At 40.9% G+C, this 23,375-nt stretch overlaps 1 protein-coding gene across 2 annotated transcripts; it reads left to right on the top strand.

Annotated features, from left to right (window-relative positions):
- Positions 1–961: 961 nt before the first annotated feature.
- On the top strand, positions 962–23,270 carry GINM1 (glycosylated integral membrane protein 1). 2 transcript variants are annotated; one of them, XM_027056654.2, is made up of 8 exons: positions 962–1,156; positions 6,230–6,289; positions 6,460–6,556; positions 14,391–14,542; positions 15,093–15,249; positions 16,058–16,191; positions 17,780–17,943; positions 22,570–23,270. In XM_027056654.2, exons 1-8 carry the CDS (start codon positions 1,037–1,039, stop codon positions 22,679–22,681), a joined length of 996 nt encoding a protein of 331 aa, XP_026912455.1. In that variant the 5' UTR covers positions 962–1,036; the 3' UTR covers positions 22,682–23,270. The 2 variants fall into 2 exon arrangements, with proteins under 2 accessions (XP_026912455.1, XP_026912456.1); XM_027056655.2 differs by having other exon boundaries at positions 972–1,156; positions 16,061–16,191.
- Positions 23,271–23,375: the final 105 nt, after the last annotated feature.

The following is a 23,375-nucleotide window of genomic DNA, read 5'->3' as shown; positions in this document are numbered from 1 at the left end:
AAAGCAGGCATGTGGAGAGGGTTTGATAAAAGAAGGGCTAAGAGAGAAAGAGGCTTGGGTTCTTTCCAAGTCAAACGTTTTACTTTAAAAAAAAAAAAAAAAAGGCTAAATGTTTCTTATTCTGCCTTGAATGGTAATATCTCCAAGTTCTTCTCAATATTCAAACCTATTAATCTGAAATGCCGACCTTCTTGGCACTCTCTGTTTTGGAGAGTTTCATAAAATATTTTTTAAGAATACGAAAGGGGAAGACATCATCTTTATTTTATAGATTAAGAAACTGACTAGAAAGGCTCCCAGAGCCCAGGTAGACTGGTTTCCTGCTGAGAATGTTGTTCCCATGCGGTCTAAAGTGATATGCTGAATGTTGAACATTTGATGTGTGGTTGATCCTCAACCCTGTCACAATAAATCACTTGGGGAACCTAACTACCAATGCCTGAGCAGCAGCCCTGACTAATTAAATCAGAAACGCGGGTGCCCCGGAAGACCCCAGAGTCAGTAATTTTTAAAACTTTTCGGGCAATTCCCATGTGCAGCCAAGGGTGAGAACTACCGATTTAATAAAATTTCCCCTCTAAACGTGACATACTCTGTTTATAATGTAGAACAGTCTTCACCTATATTACCATTATATTTATTTTATATATGTAAACACATACACACAGCTATAGTTATGAGCATACCCATATATACTAGTCTTACTAGAATATACTAATTTTAAAATAATAGCATCGAATATCTTTTCACTCCGTTTGTATTAGTAGCTCCCTCCAACCCACACCTCCACTCTGAAGACGAAATCTGACCTTCCCCCGCTTGACTCCGCCCCTCGACGTTTCGTGGCGGTGCGCGTGCGCAGCCCGTTTTTTCCAGAGTCCCCGCCCACCGGTGCCGCGGGTTCCTTCCACGGACCGGCTCGCTCCCGCCCCGCCTCTCAGAGTCCCGCCCCCCCCAATAGCCTCGCCCCGTCCCCGCCCTTCGGGCTGGCTCGGCCCTCAGCTCCCGGCTGTCCACCGCAGCTGGCCTGTCCAAGATGGAGGGCTCTCCACCCGCGCCGTTTGCCCTCCGGCTGCTCCTGCTCGCGGCGCTGCCGGCCGCCGGGTGGCTGATGACCGTTACCCATGAGCTGCCCCTGCCGCCCCGAGCCCCGAAGGTAGGGCAGGGCGGGCGCGACTCGGCCGCTCCTCCGCCCGGACCCTCTGGCGAGGCGCGGGCCAGAGCCGTGGGATTGCGGCGTCCTCGTCGATGCCTCTTAAGACCGCCCGACGGGCCAGGGGCTGGGGTCCGGGCGCCCAAGAGAGTAGTGGGGAGAAGCCCCCAAGGAAATGGGGGCGGCCTGGGAGGAAGCGAGAGAGCGAAGAGGGCCCTTTAATGTGTGGTTAAGCCTTGTGCAGCGAAACTTAGCGATTCTTACAACAGCCCAACTGTTGCCAGCCTGAGGGGGTTTTGCCATCGAAAGTACCGGATCACAAGTGCTCTCAGCCTTTTGTAATGGCGCCTTCCTGGGGTAGAGCGGGCACTGGGGCAAGGCGGTGTTTCTGCCTTATGTGCACGGGAAATGTAGAAGTGGCTCGGTGAGGGAACAGGAACGATTCCAGGCCACCTGTCTGCCCCGGCGGGAAGGACTGCCTTCCCCCGGCGGGCAGGGCCCCGGGGTGCGCCTACGCCGGGTCGACGGGGCGGGAGGAGAAGGGCTGAAGACCCGACTCGTAACCTGACGTCGTCCCCTTGGTGGGTGTTAGGAGGAGTGGATCTTTGAGCGTGGCAGGACCGGCCACACCAGCATCCCCTGGGAAACTGCTGGAAACGCACTAATCCGATGCTCTGGGGGGTGAGGCCCAACAGTTTAAGTCAGCAAGCCCTCCAGGTGAACCTGAGGCCAGCTAAAAGTTGGAGAGCCGCAGCATCCTTGTCCTAGAGGGTGGCTGGTCCTTCCGTTTTTGCCGGGGAGTCCTGCTGAATTAAACCAGTATTTGCCATTCATCGATTGCATGTATGGTTGGGACAAGTTTGAAGATTTTGAAATGCGAGTTTTCCCAAAATGAAAAGAAAGAATATAGGTATGCCTTTTCTTACTGGTCGGGACCCACATCCAGGGGTGACTTACACCATAAATGTCACTTTTTAAAAAAAAATTTTTTTTAATGACATTACTCTCCCTGGGAACAAAAATAAAGAGCATATCTCAGTTTCAGTTCTGCTGGGGCCTTTCAAGAAGCCACAGCAATGCAAGCCCTAAGAACCACTTGTATTTGAAATTGTATGTGGACCACAGTTGCAACTGGTCAAAATGTGAATGTGATTGGCAAGCACCAAGAGACCAAGTACAAATGAAATGATTCCTGAAGTTCCAGTAATACATTGTTTTCCAAATTTTAAAGACTCATCATAATCACTTGTAAACCCAAAAGACATTTAAGGCCCTATAGTTCGAGAAAAATGCATTTTGACTGCGAGCTGAAAGTACACTGCACTGTGGGCTTAGTGAATTCATCATTTCAGTTCTTCCTTTTTATGCCTGCCTTCCACTTTTGGAAAGTCCAGATCTATACTCAGAATTTCACAGATGAAAGAATGTTGAGCAGCGACAGGGAGAATCTCATTCCTTGGAAATGTTTATATGGGAAGCTGAAGCCTCTTGATCTAACTTCTTCAACATTGCATTGTGAAAATTTTCAAATGCACAGAACACTTGAAAGAACTTTACAGTGGTCACCACGTTAGATAAGTGCAGTCCCGTAGACCACTGTATAGTGATGGGGTTTCTCTGCTCTCTGCATTACAGTAGTCACAAGACTACTGTCAGTGAGCGTTTGAAATGTGGCTGACCAGGATGATTGAGGAACTGAGTTTTAAAACTTTTAGTTAATTTAAATGTAAACAGCCACATGTGGTTAGTGGGTACCATATTGAATAGTGCAAACTTAGACTGCTATTAATGTTTCACTGTACTTACTTTATTATTTTTTTTAATGTTTGTTTATTTTGCAAGAGAAAGAGCATGTGCGTGCGGAGGAGAGGCAGAGAGAGAGGGAGACAATCCCAAGCAGGATATGCCCTGTTAGGGCACTGCCCGTCGCGGGTCTCAGTCCCACAAACTGTGAGATCATGACCTGAGCTGAAATCAAGAGTCCTGTGCTTCACCTATTGAGCCACCCAGGCCTCCCTCGATTTGCTTTATATCTGCTCATCTATTCATTTTTGTAGCCAACCTGATCTGAATGTAAGAAAACTGATTGAAGTGAGGAAAATTCTCTCTATGGCCCTTCAGTGGCTCAGATCTACCGGATTATAAGCATGTTCTGTTTTGTTTACATATGAGTTGTTGGAAGTTGAGGCTACCCAGGTTGTAAAATAATACAAATTTTTATAGTACGTTCTTCTAATGTTAAAATAACTTAGTCACCAAAGAGAGGCATCCAGAGGACACTTTTTAAAAAACAAATTTTTTTTTTTAACGTTTATTTTTGAGACAGAGAAAGTGTGAGCAGGGAAGGGGCAGAGAGAGAGGAAGACAGAATCCGAAGCAGGCTCCAGGCTCCAAGCTGTTAGCGTCAGAGCCGACACAGGGCTCAAACTCATGAACTGTGAGATCATGACCTGAGCTGAGCCAAAGTTGGACGCCCAACTGCCTGAGCCACCCAGGCGCCCCTGCACTTATTTTCTTATATGTGTAAATATTTATTTCATGTATTTCCCTCAGACTTAATTCATTTATTTTAAGCCTTAGGATGTCCTTAGGATGCCATTGTGTACCAGCTGGGCATCTTGTGAGTGAAGGAATTAGAGGAAGAATTGAAAATGGGTGGGTAGAAACTTCAGTTCTGCCACCCACTTTTTAAGCATCCACCACCTTGACTCACAAGCTTGAACTTCCAGTTCAGTTAGAGGCTCTCAGGAAGAGCAAGAAATATGACCTATCTCTAAACTTGGGCCCAGGAGGTAGTAAGGGATTAGAATCTCTTCTGAAATGAGATCATTCAGGAAGACCAAAAAGCTTAATTGCCTTTGGTTCTCTGCAACATACAGCATGATAGTATCTGTTAGTTGTCTTTTACAAACCCCAGATTTTACTAGGCAGGTGATATATGTAAGTGCAGTAAATTACTGGTAATACACTGTAAGTTCACTGCTGAAAGGCAGAAGCTATAAAAAGGTTTCTTAGAATACCATCATTGGATGGTTTTCTCTGGGCTGTTAGAAGAAACAATAGTCCATAATCAACGGATCCTCTATTTTGAAAAGAATTCTTGGCTGGAATTAGGATGCCAAAAAATACACCACCAGTTTGATGACTTACTGAGTGTTGGTTTGTTCTAAAGATGAATGTATTGGTTCTAGCTCATGCTTAGTTCTAGATAAGGGTGGGCCAGGAGAAAGCCAGGCTGGTTCTGAAGTTTCATATGCCCAAATATAAGTTGGCAGGTATACCAGAGTGAGCCTAAATGTACGGTATAGGCTTTACATGTTAGAACCCTGTTCTTTGAGTAGAATCACCTCAACCTCATACAATCATTTCAGTTTTATTCTCTCATTTGTTGGAGATATATAAAGTATTGGAAGCAGTCACAGTGCCAAGAGATTCACTTGTATATTATTTTGTTTATGAACAATTTTCAAAGTTAAGAATACCCCCATGAAAAATATTTTTATTCTAGAATAACAGCATCTACCTGTGAAAAAAATTAGGGGAAGGATTTGTTTTACAAATGACATATTGCAATTCCTTTGAGTATTGGTGAATATTTCTTAAAATACTGCTTTCTTCTCTACAGAAAGCATGTCATTAATAAACTTAAATATTTGGGGCACCTGGGTGGCTCAGTCAGTTGAGCATCTGACTTTCGATTTCGGCTCAGGTCATGATCTTGCAGTTAGTGAGTTCAAGCCCCATATCAGGCTCTTCGCTGATGATGCAGAACCTGCTTGGGATTCTCTCTCCCTCTCTCTCTGCTCGTTCTCTCTCTCTCTCTCTCTCTCTCTCTCTCTCTCTCTCTCTCTCTCTCTCTCAAAACAAATAAACTTTAAAAAATAAACTTGGGGCACCTGGGTGGCTCAGTGAGTTAAGCGTCTGACTTAGACTCAGGTCATGATGTCACAGTTCGTGAGTTCGAGCCCCACGTTGGGCTCTGTGCTGACAGCTTGGGGCCTGGATTCTGTGTTTCCCTCTCTCTCTGCCCCTCCCCCGCTTGCACTCTCTCTCTCTCTCTCAGAAATAAGTAAAAACATAAAAAATTAAAATATTAAAAAAATGAAAGTAAAGAAGCAAATACTTGAATAACTGCTTTTGAGCATGCCTTGAGAGGTACTAAAACAGATTTTGTACAGTACATACTTGTCCATGGGCACTAGGGGACACATTTAAGAAGAGTTAGAGCAGTTTTGTTTATGCAAACAAAAAAGTTGGAAACAATTCAAATGTCCATTGATAGTAGAACCAATAAGTAAATTGGTAATCATTTGATGGGCTTTTTATGCAGTACTGTAAATAAATGTCCACAGCTGCATGCATCAACAGTTGTAAATAAGAGAAGTTCCAGAAGAATACATATAAAATTGTTCCACTTACATAAAGCTCAGAAACAGGTGAAACTAAACAATATGTTGTTGAGAGAGAGAGAGAGAGAGAGAGAGAGAGACAGTAAAACTATAAAGAAAAGCAAAAGAGGCACCTGGGTGGCTCAGTCAGTACTCTTGATTTCTGCTCAGGTCATGGAGCCCTATGTCAGGCTCCATGTTCAGCGCGGAGATTCTCTGTCTCCCTCTGCCCTCCCCCCCCACCTCTCGTGAGCTCGCTCTCCCTCTCATTCTCTCTCTAAAAAAAAAAAAGAGATTAATATGGAAGACAACCCAGGGATTCCTTCTGAGGATAAGGGAACGTGATAGAAAGGGGGTGACTTCTAAGGTGTGGACAGTATTCTAGTTTTTAACCTAGGTAGTAGGGATTTGAGTGTTAATCTTTTCTTTTAAACTTTACATTTGCATGTTAGAGGCTGTTAAATGTGATATATTTCATAGTTAAGTGGAAGAAATGCAGATTATGAAAAGTTGGAATTGTGAATAAGGGCACAAAAAGTCCTGTGAAAAATGCTGGGTTTTACAAAATGTCGATGTTATAAGTGATTATACAATAAATGTAATTGAAGGGAAAAGAAAAAGAACTGAGTTATTCCCATTCTGTGAAGTGCAATTTCACCTATCCAATTTATATATATATATTTTGCAGGACAGCCTCAGAATTAATGTAACTACCCTGAAAGATGATGGGGCTGTATCTACAGAACAGGTTTGTCTCCTTTTGATTATGATTTTAATATGTCACTTAGCTAAGTATTAGGCAGCCTATGTTATTTTTGCCTACACATCTAGTTCAGTTAGATCATGTATTTTTTACATGAAGATTTTGTCATCATTTATAAACAATTGGAATTAACGTATATGCTGCTTTATTTTAAGGTTATTCTTAACATAACCTACGAGAGTGGACAGGTATATGTAAATGACTTGCCTGTCAATAGTGGTGTAACCCGAATAAGCTGTCCGACTTGGATAGGTGAGTACTACTAAATTATTTCCATAATTGTTCTGCTTTTAGTAATATTAGATTTGTGAAACACAGTTCTTTGACGTATTTTCATTTTAAATTAATAATATATGTCATTATTGGAGTATATAGTAATACTAATGTGTTTAAAATTCAAATCCTACTTTATATCGGTTATTCTTGGCATATTCACATTTCTTTTTCGTGAGGTGGGCATTGATTGGAGCTGCATTTCTGGTAGGTTGATATCCATGTAAGGATGTGCAGGAAATTCATAAGTGGAGATTTACAAGTAAGAGGCAAAATCTTGGAGGAGTGCTTATCACAGATATAAAAAGTAAAGAGAAAAATAATGTTGTTGGTCTGATGCTTTCCTTTTCTGTTTCTTCTGCCCTTAAGTCCAGATAACATTTTTCTTTTTAACCTTTTGAAATCTTGAGTTGTTCAAAGACAAGCAAATATGTTACATTGTACCATAGTGTTTGAAGGAAATAAAGAATATGAGAAATATGTATAGCATTACTACCTGTTTTAATATATGCATTTAGAGCAGTAAATTTTTCTCTCAACAATTGTATTCTGCACTTGATTTATCATGTACTTTGTCCGTGCAATTCGTAGTATTTTCAGATTATTTGTTGTGATATCCCCTTGTCCTGTGGTCCATTTAGAAGTTATAGTACTTAATTTCCAAACATTTTGGAACTTTTGTTTTTACTGTTTCCACCTCTATCATTAGAGGCATACTGTGTATAATTTTTTTTAATGTTTATTTATTTATTTTTAGAGAGAGAAAGAGAGTGTGTGTGTATGCGCGAGCAGCGCAGAAGGAGAGGAAGAGAGAGAACTCCAAGCAGGCTCCACACTCAGCATGGAGCCCAATGTGGGGTCGATCTCACAAATCCTGAGATCATGATTGGAGCCAAAATCAAGAGCCTCAGTCAACTAAGCCACCCAGGCACCCCTATGCTGTGTATAATTTTAACCCTTTGAAATTAGAGACTTGCTTTTTGGCTTGGCAGATGGTCAGTGTTAGTAAATGGTGATGTCCGTGTGTCCTTTAAAAGAAAGTACATGGGGCACCTGGGGTGGCACCTGGGGTGGCTCAGTCGGTTAAGCGTCCAACTTCGACTCAGTCGTGATCTCATGGTTCATGAGTTTGAACTCTGTGTCAGGCTCACTGCGGGAGCCCGCTTCACATCCTCTGTCCCCCCCTCTCTGCACCTCTCCTGCTTGCACACATGCTTTTCTGTCTCTCTCAAAAATAAATAAACGTTACAACATTAAAAAAAAAAGGAAGTACAGTACATAATTACTTGGATGTGATCTATATATGTCAGGTAAAATTTGGCTATTCATATTGTTCAATCTGTTATGGAATTGCTGAGTTTTTTGTTTGTTCGCTTGTTCTGTCATTTACTGAGAATGGTATGTTAAATCTCCACTACGTAGCTTTGTTGTCTCAGCTTTGTTAATTATTGCTTTTCTATATTTTGGCACAGTATTACTAAATTCATACAGATTTAGAACTGGTATGTCTTTCTTTAGATTGACTTTTTTATCATTATAATATGTTCTTTATCTCTAGTGACATTTGTGCTTTAAAATCAGCAGTACCTCTATTATTTTAGCAATAATTGCTTTTTGGCCTGGTGGGAGGTGGATTGTTGTGTGGTATCTTCCCATTTTCTTTCAGTCTTTCTGGGTCCTTGTAATTAAGGTGAATCTCTTATAAGCAGCATATATTGATTTTTTTTTTAATCAGTCTGTCAATTTGTCTTTTAATTGGGATTTTAATTTATTTACATTAATGTAATAACGAATATATTTGGATTTAAATCTTTCATCTTAATTACTTGTTTCCTATTTGTGTCCTACCTGTTTTTTGTTCCTTTTTCTTCTCCTTATGTCCTCTTCCGGGTTATTTATTTTTTGTTTCATCATTTCCCTCTTTCTTATTGGTTTTTATGTTATTTTACTATTCTTTTAATGGTTACCCTTGAAATCAACTAACTAGTATTTTTATCACTTCCCAAACAATACAAGAACCTTAGCACACATAAACTCCATTTATTCCCTTTCTGATTGATTTTGTGTTGTTATTGTCATACATTTTAACTCTTTGTGTTCTTTTTTTTTTTTTTTTTTTTTTTTAATTTTAGAGAAGTGGGGAAGAGGGGCAGAGGGAGAGAAAGAGAGAATCTTAAACAGGCTCCAGGCTGAGCACAGAGCCCGATGCGGGGGCTCGATCCTGTGACCATGGGATCATGGCCTGAACCAAAATCAAGTGTCAGATGCTCAACCGACTGAGCCACCCAGGAGCTCCAACTCTTTATGTTCTTAAGCCCTAATATTATACAGCACACCCATAATTATGCAGCATAACTGTTCTTATTATTTTGTGGAGTCCAGTACTCATTTATTTTTACCTTAATGGTTACCTTTTCCATCGCTCTTCATTCCTTATCTGTGTTCCTCTCTGAGGTCACTTTCCTCTTGCCTAAAAAATTCCCCTTAGGAGGGGATTAGGAAATCCCCTTAACACAGAGTTGTTAGCAGTGAATGATGTGAGCTATTGTTTGAAAACATCTTTACTTTGCCTTCATTTTAAGAGGATCTTTTTACTGGATATGGAAATATAGGTTAGTTCTTCGTAAGTTAGTGTTTTAAAGACTGATTTCATGGTCTTCTTACTTCTGTCGTTTCTGTTGAGTCCGTGTCAGGCTCATTGCTCTGTTGTGGATAATATGGGTCTTTTTTGTCGTTGTCCTTGGTATTTTTTTCTGAGTCTTTGGTTTTCAGTAGTCTTACCGTGATGTGCCCAGGTGTGCAGACCTTTAATCTGTGACTTGATATCTTTTGTCAGTTTGGGAAAATTTTTTGGCCGTTATCTTTTCAACGAGTGCTACTTCTGCCTCTTTTTTATTCTCTTCTTGCTTCTTATTTACACATATGTGTGAAACTTTCACAAGGTTCCATATATATTTTACACTTTTTTTCTCTCTTTTTTTTCTTTTTATCCTCCTCACACACAAATTCGTCAGCTCTGTGTAATTAATTTTGTTTACTAAACTTTACCTCTAGGATTTCCATTTATTTCCTTCCTTCCTTTCTGCCTTCTTCCTTCCTTCCGTCCTTCCTTCCTTCCTTCTTCTTCATCTCCCACGTGGGCCCCGGATATGGGGCCACCTCTTTTTTTTTTTAATTTTAATTTTTACTGTAATAGCTTAGACTGGTCTGGTGAAATTCTCCATTTTACCATAGCTTTTCTTGAACCTATTACTTTCAGTAACTTTATTTCTTTATTATTTTTTTTAAGTAGTCTCTTACGCCCAATGTGGGGCTCTAACACAACCCCGGGATCAGGTGTTGCATGCTCTACCGACTGAGCCAGCCAGGCACCCCTACTTTCAGTAACTTTGAAGTTCACATCTGCTCAGTCTAATTTCTTGAGCCCCTCTGGATCTGTTTATTCCCCCCGCCCCCCGCTCTTTTTCTTTTAAAGGTTTATTTATTTATTTTGAGAGAGAGCGCGCCAGCAGGGGAGGGCAGAGAGAGAGGGAGACAGAGAATCCTCCCAAGTGGGCTCTGTGCAATACGGGACTCCATCTCACAAACTGTGAGACCATGACTGGAGCTGAAATCGAGAGTGGGATGCTTCACTGACTGAGCCCCCTAGATACCAGTTTTTTCCCTCTTGATGCTTCTCCGATATGTGTTGTTGTTTTTGATACTGTGTAGGAAAAGCTATAAAGGCTCTGGATAATATTATTTTACTCCAAAGAGGATTTACTTTAACCCCTGGCAGTCATGATAATAAGAGGCAGAGTACCTTAATTTTTAAATCGAGGATTAGACTGTTTGAAGGCTGGATTCTCATCTTTGCAAGGCTTAGTCTATTCCTCATTAACTGTTACTCCTCACATGTAGCTCATCATAGGTCCCAAGTGAGAACTTGGAGTGTTTCTGAGGGCCCTTCTTTTGTGGGCCCCAAACTCCCTACTGTCAGGAGCCTGTCAGAAGTTCTGCTTAACTTCTCAGTGTCTTAGGTATATGCTCAGTTTCTCAACCAAGCCTGACTTACTAATCAGCAAACGCTTCAGTGGGGAAGACTGCACAGAGTGTTGGCTTACTTCTGTGCCTCCCTTCTCTCTAAGATCTTGTCACAAGTCCTGGATACCTTTGTAGCCACAGTCTTTATTTTATGCCCCTCTATGTGAGACTGCCGACGTCTGCCTCTTTACTTCTCTGTCATTGCTTTCTATTGAGCTTTCCAGCTTCTCTACCTGTCCAGCTGGGCAATCAGCAAATGCCTTGTGGGGGTGCTGGCCGTCTTTTTAAAAGCTCTCTGGTGCCTCTGGACAGATTTGGGTTTTGAGTGTAGATGTGTGCGTTTATTTTATTTTATTTTTTAACGTTTCTTTATTTTTGAGAGAGAGAGTGTGCACACATGAGTTGGGGAGAGGCGGAGGGAGGGTGGGGACAGAGGCCCCGAAGCGTGCTCTACGCTGACAGCAGTGAGCCCGATGTGGGGCTCCAACTCATGAATCATGAGGTCATGACCTGAGCCAAAGTCAGACGCTCACTCAGCTAACTGAGCCACCCAGGTGCCCCTTGTGTTCTTTTTTGTGGTTGTTGTTACATCTTTTCTAGTAGCTCTCAGTGAGAAAGTTGGTGAACAACAAGCTAATTCCTCATAGCTAGGAAAAGAAGTGCTATCACTGGCTTATATAATCATTCTGTTGATGTTATATCCGTTACTGAATTTGCTATGGAGTGTGACCTGGCTGCTGTCTGTGTTGTAGCCACCTTCCTGGTCATCCAGTCATTGCACTGAGTTTTGTTGATAGCTGCAGTAAATGCCCATCTTATCAGTTGTAAGAATCTTCAAAACATTAAATACAGCCTCAACAAAAGTCTTCTTTCCTTAAATTTTCAAAGTAATTCTTCTTTGGTAGGTGTATGGGTTATCGCTGTGTAACAATTTAATCCTCAACTTAGTAGCTAGTGACAGTATCATCTCATGGCTCCTGTAAGTCAGGAATCCGAGCCTGGCTTAGCTGGGACCTCTGGCTTTGTCCTAAAGACGCAGTCCTCTCAGGGCTCCACTGGGGAAGATCTGCTTGCTAGCTCCTCCCGGGTGTTGACAGGACGTAGTTCTTGTGAATTGTCACACTGAGGCCTCAGTTCCTCACAAGAGGTTGGCTGGAGGGCTCCCTCATTCCCTTGCCACGTGGACCTCTGTAGGGCATCTCGCAACATGGCGGCTGGCTTTATCGGTGAGAGGACAAGGGAGACTGTCAGCAAGAGAGCACTAGCAAGACAGAAGTCCCAGCCTTTATAATCCAACCATAGATGTGCCATTCCATCACTTTTACTGTGTTCTGTCTGTTAGAAACAGGTCACTAGGTCCAGCCCACACTTAGCAAGAGGAATTACACAAGGATGTGAATTATCAGGATCAAGGGTCAGTGAGAGCCGTTTTTGGAAGCTGCCTACCACAGTAGGGAAAGTCAGAATATCAAGGGCTTTTGTTGTTTTTAATTTAATTTTATCCTGCAGCAGAGTTACCAGACTGGGGACTGAAGAATCACCACTCTGATGTATTTATAAGACCGCATTTTCTCATCCATTGAATCTCTTGTGCCCTAGAGCGCCAGCCTTTGGATGTACAGATACGCTGACAGGGAGCCTACTGTTTTGTGAGCAAGACCGATGGGCAAACAGGGAAAACACTGAGATGGACCACAAGAGTGGGGAAGTTTTACAGTTAGGAGCCTTAGAGGATATGAGGGAGGATAGGCAGACCAGAGAGAGGGGGAGCAGCGAGTGCCCCCATAAGGAGCCTGAAGAAGGACCATTCAGAGAACTATCAAAAAAGTCACAGGTTGCCACTGAAGGCATTTGAGCAAGGAGGCTGTGTAATCAAAACTCTGTTACAGCAGATTAATCGGGCACTGTTGTGTGAATGGTTTAAAGGGGGAGAGATTAAAGAAGCAAGTAGTTCAGTAACTATTATAACAGTAAGTAGTTCATGAACTACATATTGGTTGGGTAGGGAGGGAGGGATGGAAAGGACAAATATAAGAGAATCTGGACCCGGAATGGCCTGAAAGAAGCAACTAACTGGACGCAGGGAATGAGGGTGAAGAAATCAAATGTAACCTGGTAACTTTTGTCTTTGCTGGTTTGGAGAAGGGTGAGTTTATTCACAGAAACAGCAAAGTCCAGGAGGACCAGTTTTGTGAACACTTGGGCTGAACTAAAAGGTTAGGTCACTTGGTTCTCAATGGAAATGTCTGTAGCTATTTAAAAAGTTAGAAATGTTAGTCTGTGCCTTCCAGAGATTTTGATGTGTTGAGATTGGGGAGAGGCTCTGGCGTCTGTACTGTTTTCTAGTTGATTCTGATGCAGAGTTAGGATTTAGAACCACTTGACCAGGTGTCTGAACAGTATTGATAACTTATGATGGCATATTTATTTTAAATTATGTATTTATAACTCTGGATGGAATCACTACTGAACAAAAGCCATAGAACAATAAACTTAATGCATTCTGTCAAGGAACGTTGCCTAGTCAAGGAGACAGGCTGATAAGCTAAGAGCTACACTGCAAGAAAGTTAGTGCTTTAAAAAAAAAAGAAAAAAAAAGGCATGAGGGGCACTTGGGTGGCTCAGTTGGTTGAGCGTCTGACTTTGGCTCAGGTCATGATCTCATGGTTTGTGAGTCTGAGCCTCGCATTGGGCTCAGTGCTGATGGTGCAGAGCCTGCTTTGGATTCTCAGTCTCCCTCTCTCTATGCCCCTCGCCCCGCAGGTGCACACATGTACATGCACTCTTTCTCTCAAAAATAAACATTAAAAAAATTAAAAAGAAAAAAACAGGCACGAACTCAGCAATGTAGGGATATAGTAGCTAGAACTACCTAAGTAGGAGTTTATTAAAAACGGATGAGGAGAGAGGGAATAGTAGAGAACATTCCAGATAAAGGGAATAGCCCTGTACAGGCACTGAATCAATTTAAACAGCTGGGTTTGCATGTAGAATATCCATCTTGGTTCCTTTTTTGTCTAACAGTCCTCATACAATAACATTTGAGGGACCAACAGTTGAACAACTCAGTGCTCCTTTTGCACTAGTTTCATGGATTTATATTGGTTTATCATTTTCTGTAGTGTTTTCTGCCTTAATAGGATTATCTGCTGCTTCTGTAGACCAGCTGCAGTGGTCACACCACACTTCCACTGGTGTGGGCTGGGGGGCTCTTAGCTAGAGGGGAGTATAGCCAGTAGCTAATCCTACCCCATTGTCCACGGGTGGAGAGTAATTACAGGGCTTTCCCATCCTCCTCCCCATTCCTGCCCTTTCCGGTAGCAACAGGTCACTTACTGGAGAAAGAACTGAGAAAAAAACTCAGTGTCTTTACTGCTTTAGGCCCCTTATATCCCCGGGTTTTGTGAATGAGTGAATGGATGAATGGATATGCTTCCCTTACTAAAACATGGGATTGGCTGTGTCTTCTGACTTGCTTTGTAAGTAGTTACGTCTTATTCATTCCTCCTTGACAAACTCTGTAAAAGAATAGGAGTGAAGTTGCTAGTGTAGTGGTCTAAAGACCACCAAGCACTTTTCCCTTTTCCAGTGACTGTAAACATGGTGAGGATTTGCCAAGTTGTCTTTGTTTTCATAAATTCTGTAACATCAGTGAAGTCGGAGATGAAGAAAGGCAAAGAAACGGTTATCCAACTGTCCTGTTCCCCGTGAATGTCATCAAAATAATCAAATTCAGTAACAGGTTTGGTGGCATTTTTGTTCAAAGCTGTGACTACTTTTTTTTATATAGTGAAGAATGAAAATCTGGAAAATTTGGAGGAAAAAGAATATTTTGGAATTGTCAGTGTAAGGATTTTAGTTCATGAGTGGCCTATGACGTCTGGTTCCAGTTTGCAACTAATTGTCATTCAAGAAGAGGTAGTAGAGATCGATGGAAAACAAGTAAGACAGTCCGATTCTTAATTGGGAATTAAATTGTAAAGATTTGTGCTAGGTATTATACCTGTGTTCCATTACTTTATTACTTATATCTGACTTGAGAAGGAAGAATGGTACCCTAATGTTGCCTGTAGCCAAGCGTTTAGAAGTTTCTTTTACTTGGTTTAGCATTTGTTCAGCATCTGAAGTATTAATTTTTTTTAACAAACTGAACATATTTGTACATATTTATGTCACTTTAAGATATTATAAACATTAGTAAACAGAAAAGTAAATGAAAAGACTGAATTTGGTTCATGGCTCTGCCGCCTTTTCCTCTGGCTAAGTCTAAGTAAATGAAACACAATGGGGAGCAAGGTTGTAATTCTGAGTGCTCAAACACTCAGATTAAAGCTGCTAATTAAATGCCTGAAAGTGAGGGGAATACAGAGGGATTGTGAACAGGGTAAGCTTTTTAGTTAAAGAGATCAAGGAGGAAAAGTTAGCTTTAGATGCTTACGGGGTTGTGCCATTATTTAAAATGAAGCGTAACTGTTTATGTTTTCTTTCATAGGCTCAACAAAAGGATGTTACTGAAATTGATATTTTAGTTAAGAACCAGGGAATACTCAGACATTCAAGCTATACCCTACCTTTGGAGGAAAGCATGCTGTATTCTCTTTCCCGAGACAGTGACATTTTATTTACCCTTCCTAACCTCTCCAAAAAAGGTACTTTAAAAGACTGTTACTTAAAGCATTAAGGAAATTAATTTTTTAGTGGGTAGCTTTTGAATTGTAGTTAGTATGTTTGGAAGTAGGCTTCTTTCAGAAATGTTTTATAACACCTATTACTTTTATGTCCCTTTAAAAACGTTGGAATCTATTTTGGGTCTTAATAGAAAGTGATGAAAAAAAAAAAGTGATCAGTGATGACTGCTTAGCGACACTTTGTGGTAATTATCTACTCTTACTCTGGGCAGTCATCATAAAATACACAATAAGAAAATTGGTTATGGGGCACCTGGGTGGCTCAGTTGGTTAAGCATCCGACTCTTGGTTTTGGCTCAGGTCATGATCTCACAGTTTGTGAGTTTGAACACCATGTTGACCTCTGCATTGACAGCATGGAGCCTGCTTGGGATTCTCTCTCCCTCTCTCTCTCTCTCTGTCCCTCTTCCACTTGTTCGCTCACTCTCTCTCTCTCTCTCAAAATAAATAAACATTTTTAAAAAAAAAATACTGTTTAGGTTCATTTAGAGAAAGAAGTATTCATTCTTCCCATTGAAACATGGAACTTTTTGGAGATTTGACCTTCTGCATAATAGAATCGTAACTAGCATAGCTCCTTGTAACTGTTTTAGTTTATGGCTCCTGTGCAGCATTTAAATCTGAACATTCAAGTGTCATTTTTTTTTTCTCCCAAGGCAAAATACATACTCTTAGTGTCCTACATATTTTTGAAATAGTAATGTTAGAACTATTAGGAGAGACACCAGCATGCACCTAGCGTTTTGGTAACTTGGCTCTTCCTCCTCAGTAGAAAGTGTTAGTTCATTGCAGACCACCAGCCAGTATCTTATCAGGAATGTGGAAACCACCGTAGATGAAGATGCTTTACCGGGCAAGTTACCTGAAACTCCTCTCAGGGCAGAGCCTCCATCTACGTATAAGGTAGGTATTTGGGGTTCTCTTTATATTACAAGCATTTTTGGAAGAAGATAGCCTTGCAAAGGAGGTGGAAACCATGAGGATTGGAAGTATGAAACATTGTTAATAATGGGCTCATGGTTATTTTATTTTTTGGTATTCCTGTTTTAAGTTTCATTTAACAATATAGTTACATGATTATGAAGTCATTGGATTTCACTTTGGGGGGGAGTTTTCACATCCAGAGTCATTCCCATATTCTCATTTATTCTGTGACTGCCACCTCACGCGCACGTACGCACACACACACGTGGTGCCCTCAGGATCTTGAATGGTGACCGAACACACTTGGTTCAGAGTGTCCTCCAGGAGTCAGGTGGCATAGCTCTGAATCTTGGTTCTGCTGCTGACGAGTTGTGTGATCTTGGACAAGTTCCTGGTCTCTCTAACCCCACTGTATCTGTACAATGGGGCACCTCCTTTAATCTGTAGAACCATGCAGTCGTTAACCAAGATTGAATAAACTGGGTACAAACACAAGAGTGTATTTGTACCTATTAAGTATTCCTGTATTACCGATGACATTATACAACTGCCTGGGAATGTACGCACGGTTCAGACCGAGTATCTGGACTTCTCCAGATGTGTGAGCTAGGTGTCTTAGTCAAAATAATTTCTACTTAAGTGAGCAAGGTCTGTTGTTAGTCTCAAAGGATTCCAGAGACTTCTTTGAAGTTTCCGCTGAAAGTTGAGATTGCTTATTTGGGGTTGCTGGGAAAGTCAGGTCACTTTTTGCTGCCCGCATGCCAGCACCCTGACCCTGTGTACCTGCCTTCCTCAGAGTGAGGCAGCCCGCACCATCCACGCGCACGTTGGTGTCGACTCTGACTCTAAGCAGAGTCACTGTGTTTTTGTGCACGGTCAACTCCCCACGTGGGCCAAAGACTACTGACATGTTTGTCTTTCTTCCTCCTCTTGTCCTCCAAGTATTAGGAACACATCATTGCCTCTGGTCTGTTTTGCATAGACTAACCAAACCTCTTACCATTTAGCAATTACTTACACTGAATTTATATACAATAGTATAAACAATCGTAAAAAATAATAAAATAACATTCCTGTGCCGTATTACTAGAACATAATTTTAAAAACTGTAAACAACTTTATCAAGATACATTTTAAAATAAAATGCACCCATTTAAAACATACAGTTAAGGGGCGCCTGGGTGGCTCAGTCGGTTGAGCGTCCGACTTCAGCTCAGGTCATGATCTCGCGGTCCGTGAGTTCGAGCCCCGCATCGGGCTCTGTGCTGACAGCTCAGAGCCTGGAACCTGTTTCAGATTCTGTGTCTCCCTGTCTCTCTCTGACCCTCCCCCATTCATGCTCTGTCTCTGTCTCAAAAATAAATAAATGTTAAAAAAAATTTATTAAAAAATAAATAAATAAATAAAACATACAGTTAAATAAGTTTTGATTAAGGTAGATATCCATATAACCAGCATCACAATCAAAATACAGAATTTTATCATCACCCTAAACTGGAACATAATTTTTAAAGTTTCATAGAGATCAGATGATACTTGGCTTATCTAATCAAAACTTCTTTTTTAGGTGATGTGTCAGTGGATGGAGAAGTTCAGAAAAGATCTGTGTGGATTCTGGAGCAGTGTTTTTCCAGTGTTTTTTATGTTTCTGAACGTCATGGTGGTTGGAATTCTAGGAGCAGCTGTGGTAATAACCATCTTAAAGGTGCTTTTCCCAGTTTGTGAATACAAGTAAGTATTTCTTATTTTGAAACAACATTAGTATTTTTACTAATTAAAAAGCAAGTTGTATTACTTACTGTGTTTTAAAGTAGAAAATATAAATATATGCATGGCTATAAGACAGGTGGGAGGGAAAATAATGTCGGCTTTTTTTAGCTCGTCTTCCAACTGTAGCAAAATTAAGACGCTTATTGGATATCTGTTGTGAACAAGACACCGGTCTTGGGGATTCAGACGTGAATAAGACAGCTACTCCCTAAGGACTTAGTCTGGGAGAGAAAGGAAGCCTGTATCCTAATGGGAAATGCAGTGTTCGGTGAACAAATGAAATGCGGGCCTCACTATGTGCTTTCTACCCCAAAGTATCAATCTAAAACGATGTGGATTTTAGAAGACTAGCAAGGTATTTGGTGCGGCATTGCTTGCAACAGCAAGCAGAAGAGGAAAGCTCTGAACCATTTACCTGCGGGGGCTAAACTAACTACTGGTTTACGCGCGCAATGGGATTCTGTGCAGCTGAGATGCGAAAGGTCCAAAATCTATTAGGTGGGGAAAAACATTGCGTAACAGTATGATTTCATTTGGGTAAAACAGAAGTATTATGTTTGTATGTATATAAGTGCAAAGAACATTTCTGGGATGACAAAGTGATCTCTAGTGAGTGGGAATGAGAGCAGGGGCAGAGAGACTGACTTTCACTTCTTCCCTTTCTGTACAGCTTGATTTTTTTAACCTTAAGAAATTATTTTATAAATTTAAAAGTGAATGTGTTGTTAGCAGTTTTACAAGTTAAACAGTCAGGGTCTCCTGGCTGGCTCAGTCGGTTGGAGCATGCAACTCTTGATTTTGAGGTGAGTTGGAGCCCCACGTTGGGGGGGAGAGTTTACTTAAATAAAAAAAAGAAAGAAAGAAAAATAAGTTAAACAGTCATTTTAGTCGTCTTAGTAGAAGTAAATCTCAGTAGACTAGAGATGACCACAATTTTTGGCTTAAATTATATTGTACTATGTTGGAAAGCCCATAGGATTTACAGAAAAAAAGACCCGATTTATTTTTTTTCTTTTTTTTTTCAACGTTTATTTATTTTTTGGGGGACAGAGAGACACAGAGCATGAACGGGGGAGGGGCAGAGAGAGAGGGAGACACAGAATCGGAAACAGGCTCCAGGCTCTGAGCCATCAGCCCAGAGCCCGACGCGGGGCTCGAACTCACGGACCGCGAGATCGTGACCCGGCTGAAGTCGAACGCTTAACCGACTGCGCCACCCAGGCGCCCCTAAAAAAGACCCAATTTAAACATTCACTTCCCCACTTGCTTGTCGTTAAGGTCTTCAAAGCTACCATTTCTTTATGTGTAACATTGAACTAATGCCTCCCTTAAAAGGGTTGCTAAAAGGCCATATTGCAAGCAAAGTGCCTGCAGAGTAAAGAAATATTAGTACCCCTCCCACCTTTTTGTTTGGTTTCCCCTGAAGAATTCACATTTCCCATTTCTTTCTAAAACTGAAAATTCTGGAACTTAGTGGTTTCTTTCTATTTCCTTTGACTGCCAGGAACCTCAGGACTTTTTTCGAATTTTATTATGCAAACCTGCATAGAAAACTGTGTTGCAGGGTTTTTTTTTATTGTTCTTTTACCAAATGTTTTGTTATGGGCTTCTCTGTGGGAAAGACAAAATGTAAATTAAAAACCAGATTTGCAGTATACTGGGTTTTTTTTAAAGTTTATTTATTTGGAGAGAGAGAGAGAATCCCAAGCACACTCTGCACTGTCATCACAGAGCCTGACATGGGGCTCGAACTCACCAATGTGAGATCATTTCCTGAGCCAAAACCAAGGAGACACTCAACTGACTGAGCCGCCCAGGCACCCCTGAAGTGGACTTTTTATCAATGGCAGTTGTACTAAGGTAGTTTCTAGTAGTAAAAGATTTCATCAATGCAGAAATACAGAGAGCAGTTAAAATACCTCTGCTTTTCCCTGTTCTTTAATTCTTGTAACTAGGGGGAATCACTGTGCATCTTTTATCCAAATTCTGTGTATTGATGTAAACATATGCTAAGGTAATTATAATTGTTTATTATCCTAGACGGAGGTTCCTAAACTTTCTTATTACATAGCACTCTTAGTGTGCCAGTAACTTTTCCCAGTGCCTCTATCTAGGCCAGAAGAAAACTCTAAAAATTTTTATTTAATTCTTAATTTATATACACACATGTGCATGTATGTAATTCTTAACTTACATTTTCAAATGGGATGTATGTGCCTATAGGACGCTGCACAAAACTCTTAGACTGGACACTGCCACCCTATTTCCTGTTCAACACTAGCTTTTGTACAGTATTTGTTTTTTATCATAATAACTGCCAAAGTCCAACTGGGCAAAGATCTGACGGCATTGAAAGGACAGTGTAGTACAATCTAATGTTGGAACTGTGAACTCCCTCAAAATGAAATCGTGAAACTTTGTAATAGTCTGCAGTGCCGCCCCAGGATTTCCTTTGCATCTGGGAACGTGGGCTTAAGGTCTTTTCCTGTCCACACTTAGATATGCTTCTTGATTCTCCTTATGGCTGCACAGTGTTTTTACAGTGTGGATATGCCATAACTTAACCATTCCTCCACTAGACCCTCCAGGAACTTCCAAGTTCATGTTATTTCCAGTAACGCCCTAGTGTACATCTTAAATGTACATACATCTCTTTGCATGTGTGTATTGAATGTAGAATAGATTCCTCAAAGTGAATTTACTGGGTCAAAGAATGTATGTATTTAATATCTTGCCAAGACTTGACAGCAGTGTTTTGTTTTTGCCACTGGGGACAAAAATATAATCTCATTTTAATTAATTCGCATTTTCTTCTTACTAGCATCCTTGCGAGCCCAGGTCTGGCTGAGTCTAGCATCTCTGTGACAGCTGGCTGGCTCTTTCTCCTCTGACATGCCTGTTCATAGCCTTTGTCCATTTTTCAGTTGTGTTGCCTTTTGTAATCATTAGTATATTGGAGCTCCTTTGTTTGTTATACACACATAGTATCTTTTCCATTTTTTTTTTTTAATCCCAGACTGCAATTTGTCTTTTGCTCTCAATTCTAGTATCATACAAGAATTTTAAATTTGGGGGCTCCTGGGTGGCTCAATCAGTTAAGTGTCTGATTCTTGATCTCAGCTCAGGTCTTAATCTCGGGGTCGTGAGCTGAAGCCCGATCGGGCTCTGCCCTGGGTGTAAAGCCTCCTTAGAAAAAAAAGAAAAAGAAAAAAGTTTAAGTTTGGGGTTAGAGCAAAGTCCTTTGTGGCTTTTAAGGGTTTTAAATTTTTCTTAAGTAGACCTTTTCCCTTCTTAAAATTATTTAAGTGTCATCTTCAAACTCTTTTTACCAGCACTTGTGTATAGATGAGGCCAGAATTCTGATTTTTTGTTTTCTAGAGAGGCTACTGTTCCAGCTATAATTTGCCCACTGAATCGGAATGTTACCTTATTATGAACTAAATTCCTGCACATATTAGCCTTATTTCTCCTGCTTTGTCAAGCACTGTTCCAGCGGCAGAGTTCTGATTCCTATACTGCATTAACAAAACCAGCAACAGGGGCGCCTGGGTGGCTCAGTCGGTTGAGCATCCGACTTCAGCCCGGGTCATGATCTCGCGGTCTGTGAGTTCGAGCCCCGTGCCAGGCTCTGGGCTGATGGCTCAGAGCCTGGAGCCTGCTTCCGATTCTGTGTCTCCCTCTCTCTCTGCCCCTCCCCCGTTCATGCTCTGTCTCTCTCTGTCTCAAGAATAAATAAACGTTAAAAAAAAAATTTTTTTTTAAATAAAAAAAAAATAATAAAACCAGCAACCGTCTCTTCCCCCCATTGTTCTTTTTAAAAAAATTGTTACAACTATTCTTGCAGTTTCTCCCTCGTGAACTTTTAGAATCAGCTTGATGAGTTCCATAAATAACTAACTTCAGTTGCCATCTCAATTAGGATAACACTGAACTTGCAAAAGAGGTCTTGGATACAATCCAGAGATCTCCCTGGTCAGGTACTTTGGGGAAAAAAGGGAAAATGCTGTCTAAATATCTAAGGTTGCAGGGCGCCTGGGTGGCTCAGTCAGTTGAGCGTCCGACTTTGGCTCAGGTCATGATCTTGCAGTTTGTGAGTTCAAGCCCTGCGCTGGGCTCTGTGCTGACGCCTCGGAGCCTGGAGCCTGCTTCGGATTCTGTGTCTCCCTCTCTGTCTGCCCCTCCCCCACTCACACTGTGTCTCTCTCTCCTTCAGAAACAAACATTAAAAAATATCTATCTATCTATCTATCTATCTAAGGTTGCATCCCAGTGGTGAGTACCAGTTAGAAAGCTGCTTGGGCCTGGTCTTTTAGACCAACTTGTGCAAATCTGGGCTTCTGTCTGCCTTGGAGATCTGTACTTACCCAGTCCTTTCCCTACTTACAGTGTAAGTAAGGAACTTCCTCTTACACCTTCTGTTCGCTCAGCTTGGTTAAAGCAAACTTTGGACTCAGAACTTGTCCTACTATTAAATGAAGCAAAAGCACTTAACCCCAGGGTATATATTTCATTATAACCTTAAAGTAGGCCTTTCTTACTACCAAACTGTAGACGGGGAAATGTTTAATTTTGATTTTTATATTTCAGAGGAATTCTTCAATTGGATAAAGCAAATGTTATACCTGTGACAGCTATCAACTTATTTCCAGATGATACTGAGAAAAGAGCAAAAAACCCTGAAGATAAAACATGTGTTTAAATCAAATCGTGGACTCTGAATTAGTCTTTTGGCTCTAAATTTGCCACTTGAATAGAATTTTCTTTAAATCATTAAGAATCAGTTTATACACCAGGGAAATTGCTAAACTCCTAAAACTGCCTAAAACTTGACCTTTAAAGTGACAAGTTAAAGTTCACCTTAGTCTATAACAGGGCTGGCTATTCAGATGATGAATTGTTAAGAAAAACCTAAATGAAGTGGAAGAGAAGACGTGAAGAAACTTCCAAATTACAAAAAAAAAAAAAAGGGAGCAAGACGAAATGCCATGTGCCAATACTTTTCAAGGTGCCTTTGTAAAGGAAATTATATCCACTTAATTACTATAATATATGAGACTTTATGAAAAGCACTTTATGAAATTCTAATTTAAAAGCTCAAGATTTAACACTTATTTTTTTATTCAGTAAAATGTGCCTTTATATTAAGTATGTGACTCAGTATAAAATCACTGAAGTGTATCATGATTTGACTGTATCCTGTACCAAGACTACTTAAACCTTGAATGCACAAGGATTTAAAAATCGTAGTGACATGTTCTCACTCTAAAATAAACTTTTTTTGAGGAAAACAGTATAGAGTTTTGGTATAAAAACACCTCCCGGGCAAGAATTACTTCTTTGTATAAGAGCTCGTTTCACACACTGGCTGAGACCAAGGCTCAAGTCAATTAATG

This window comes from Acinonyx jubatus, chromosome B2 (genome assembly GCF_027475565.1).
Source record: "Acinonyx jubatus isolate Ajub_Pintada_27869175 chromosome B2, VMU_Ajub_asm_v1.0, whole genome shotgun sequence".
NCBI classification, from domain to species: domain Eukaryota; kingdom Metazoa; phylum Chordata; class Mammalia; order Carnivora; family Felidae; genus Acinonyx; species Acinonyx jubatus.
The sequence above is the reverse complement of the archived record's forward strand: the minus strand, read 5'-3'. Positions and strand labels throughout refer to the sequence as shown.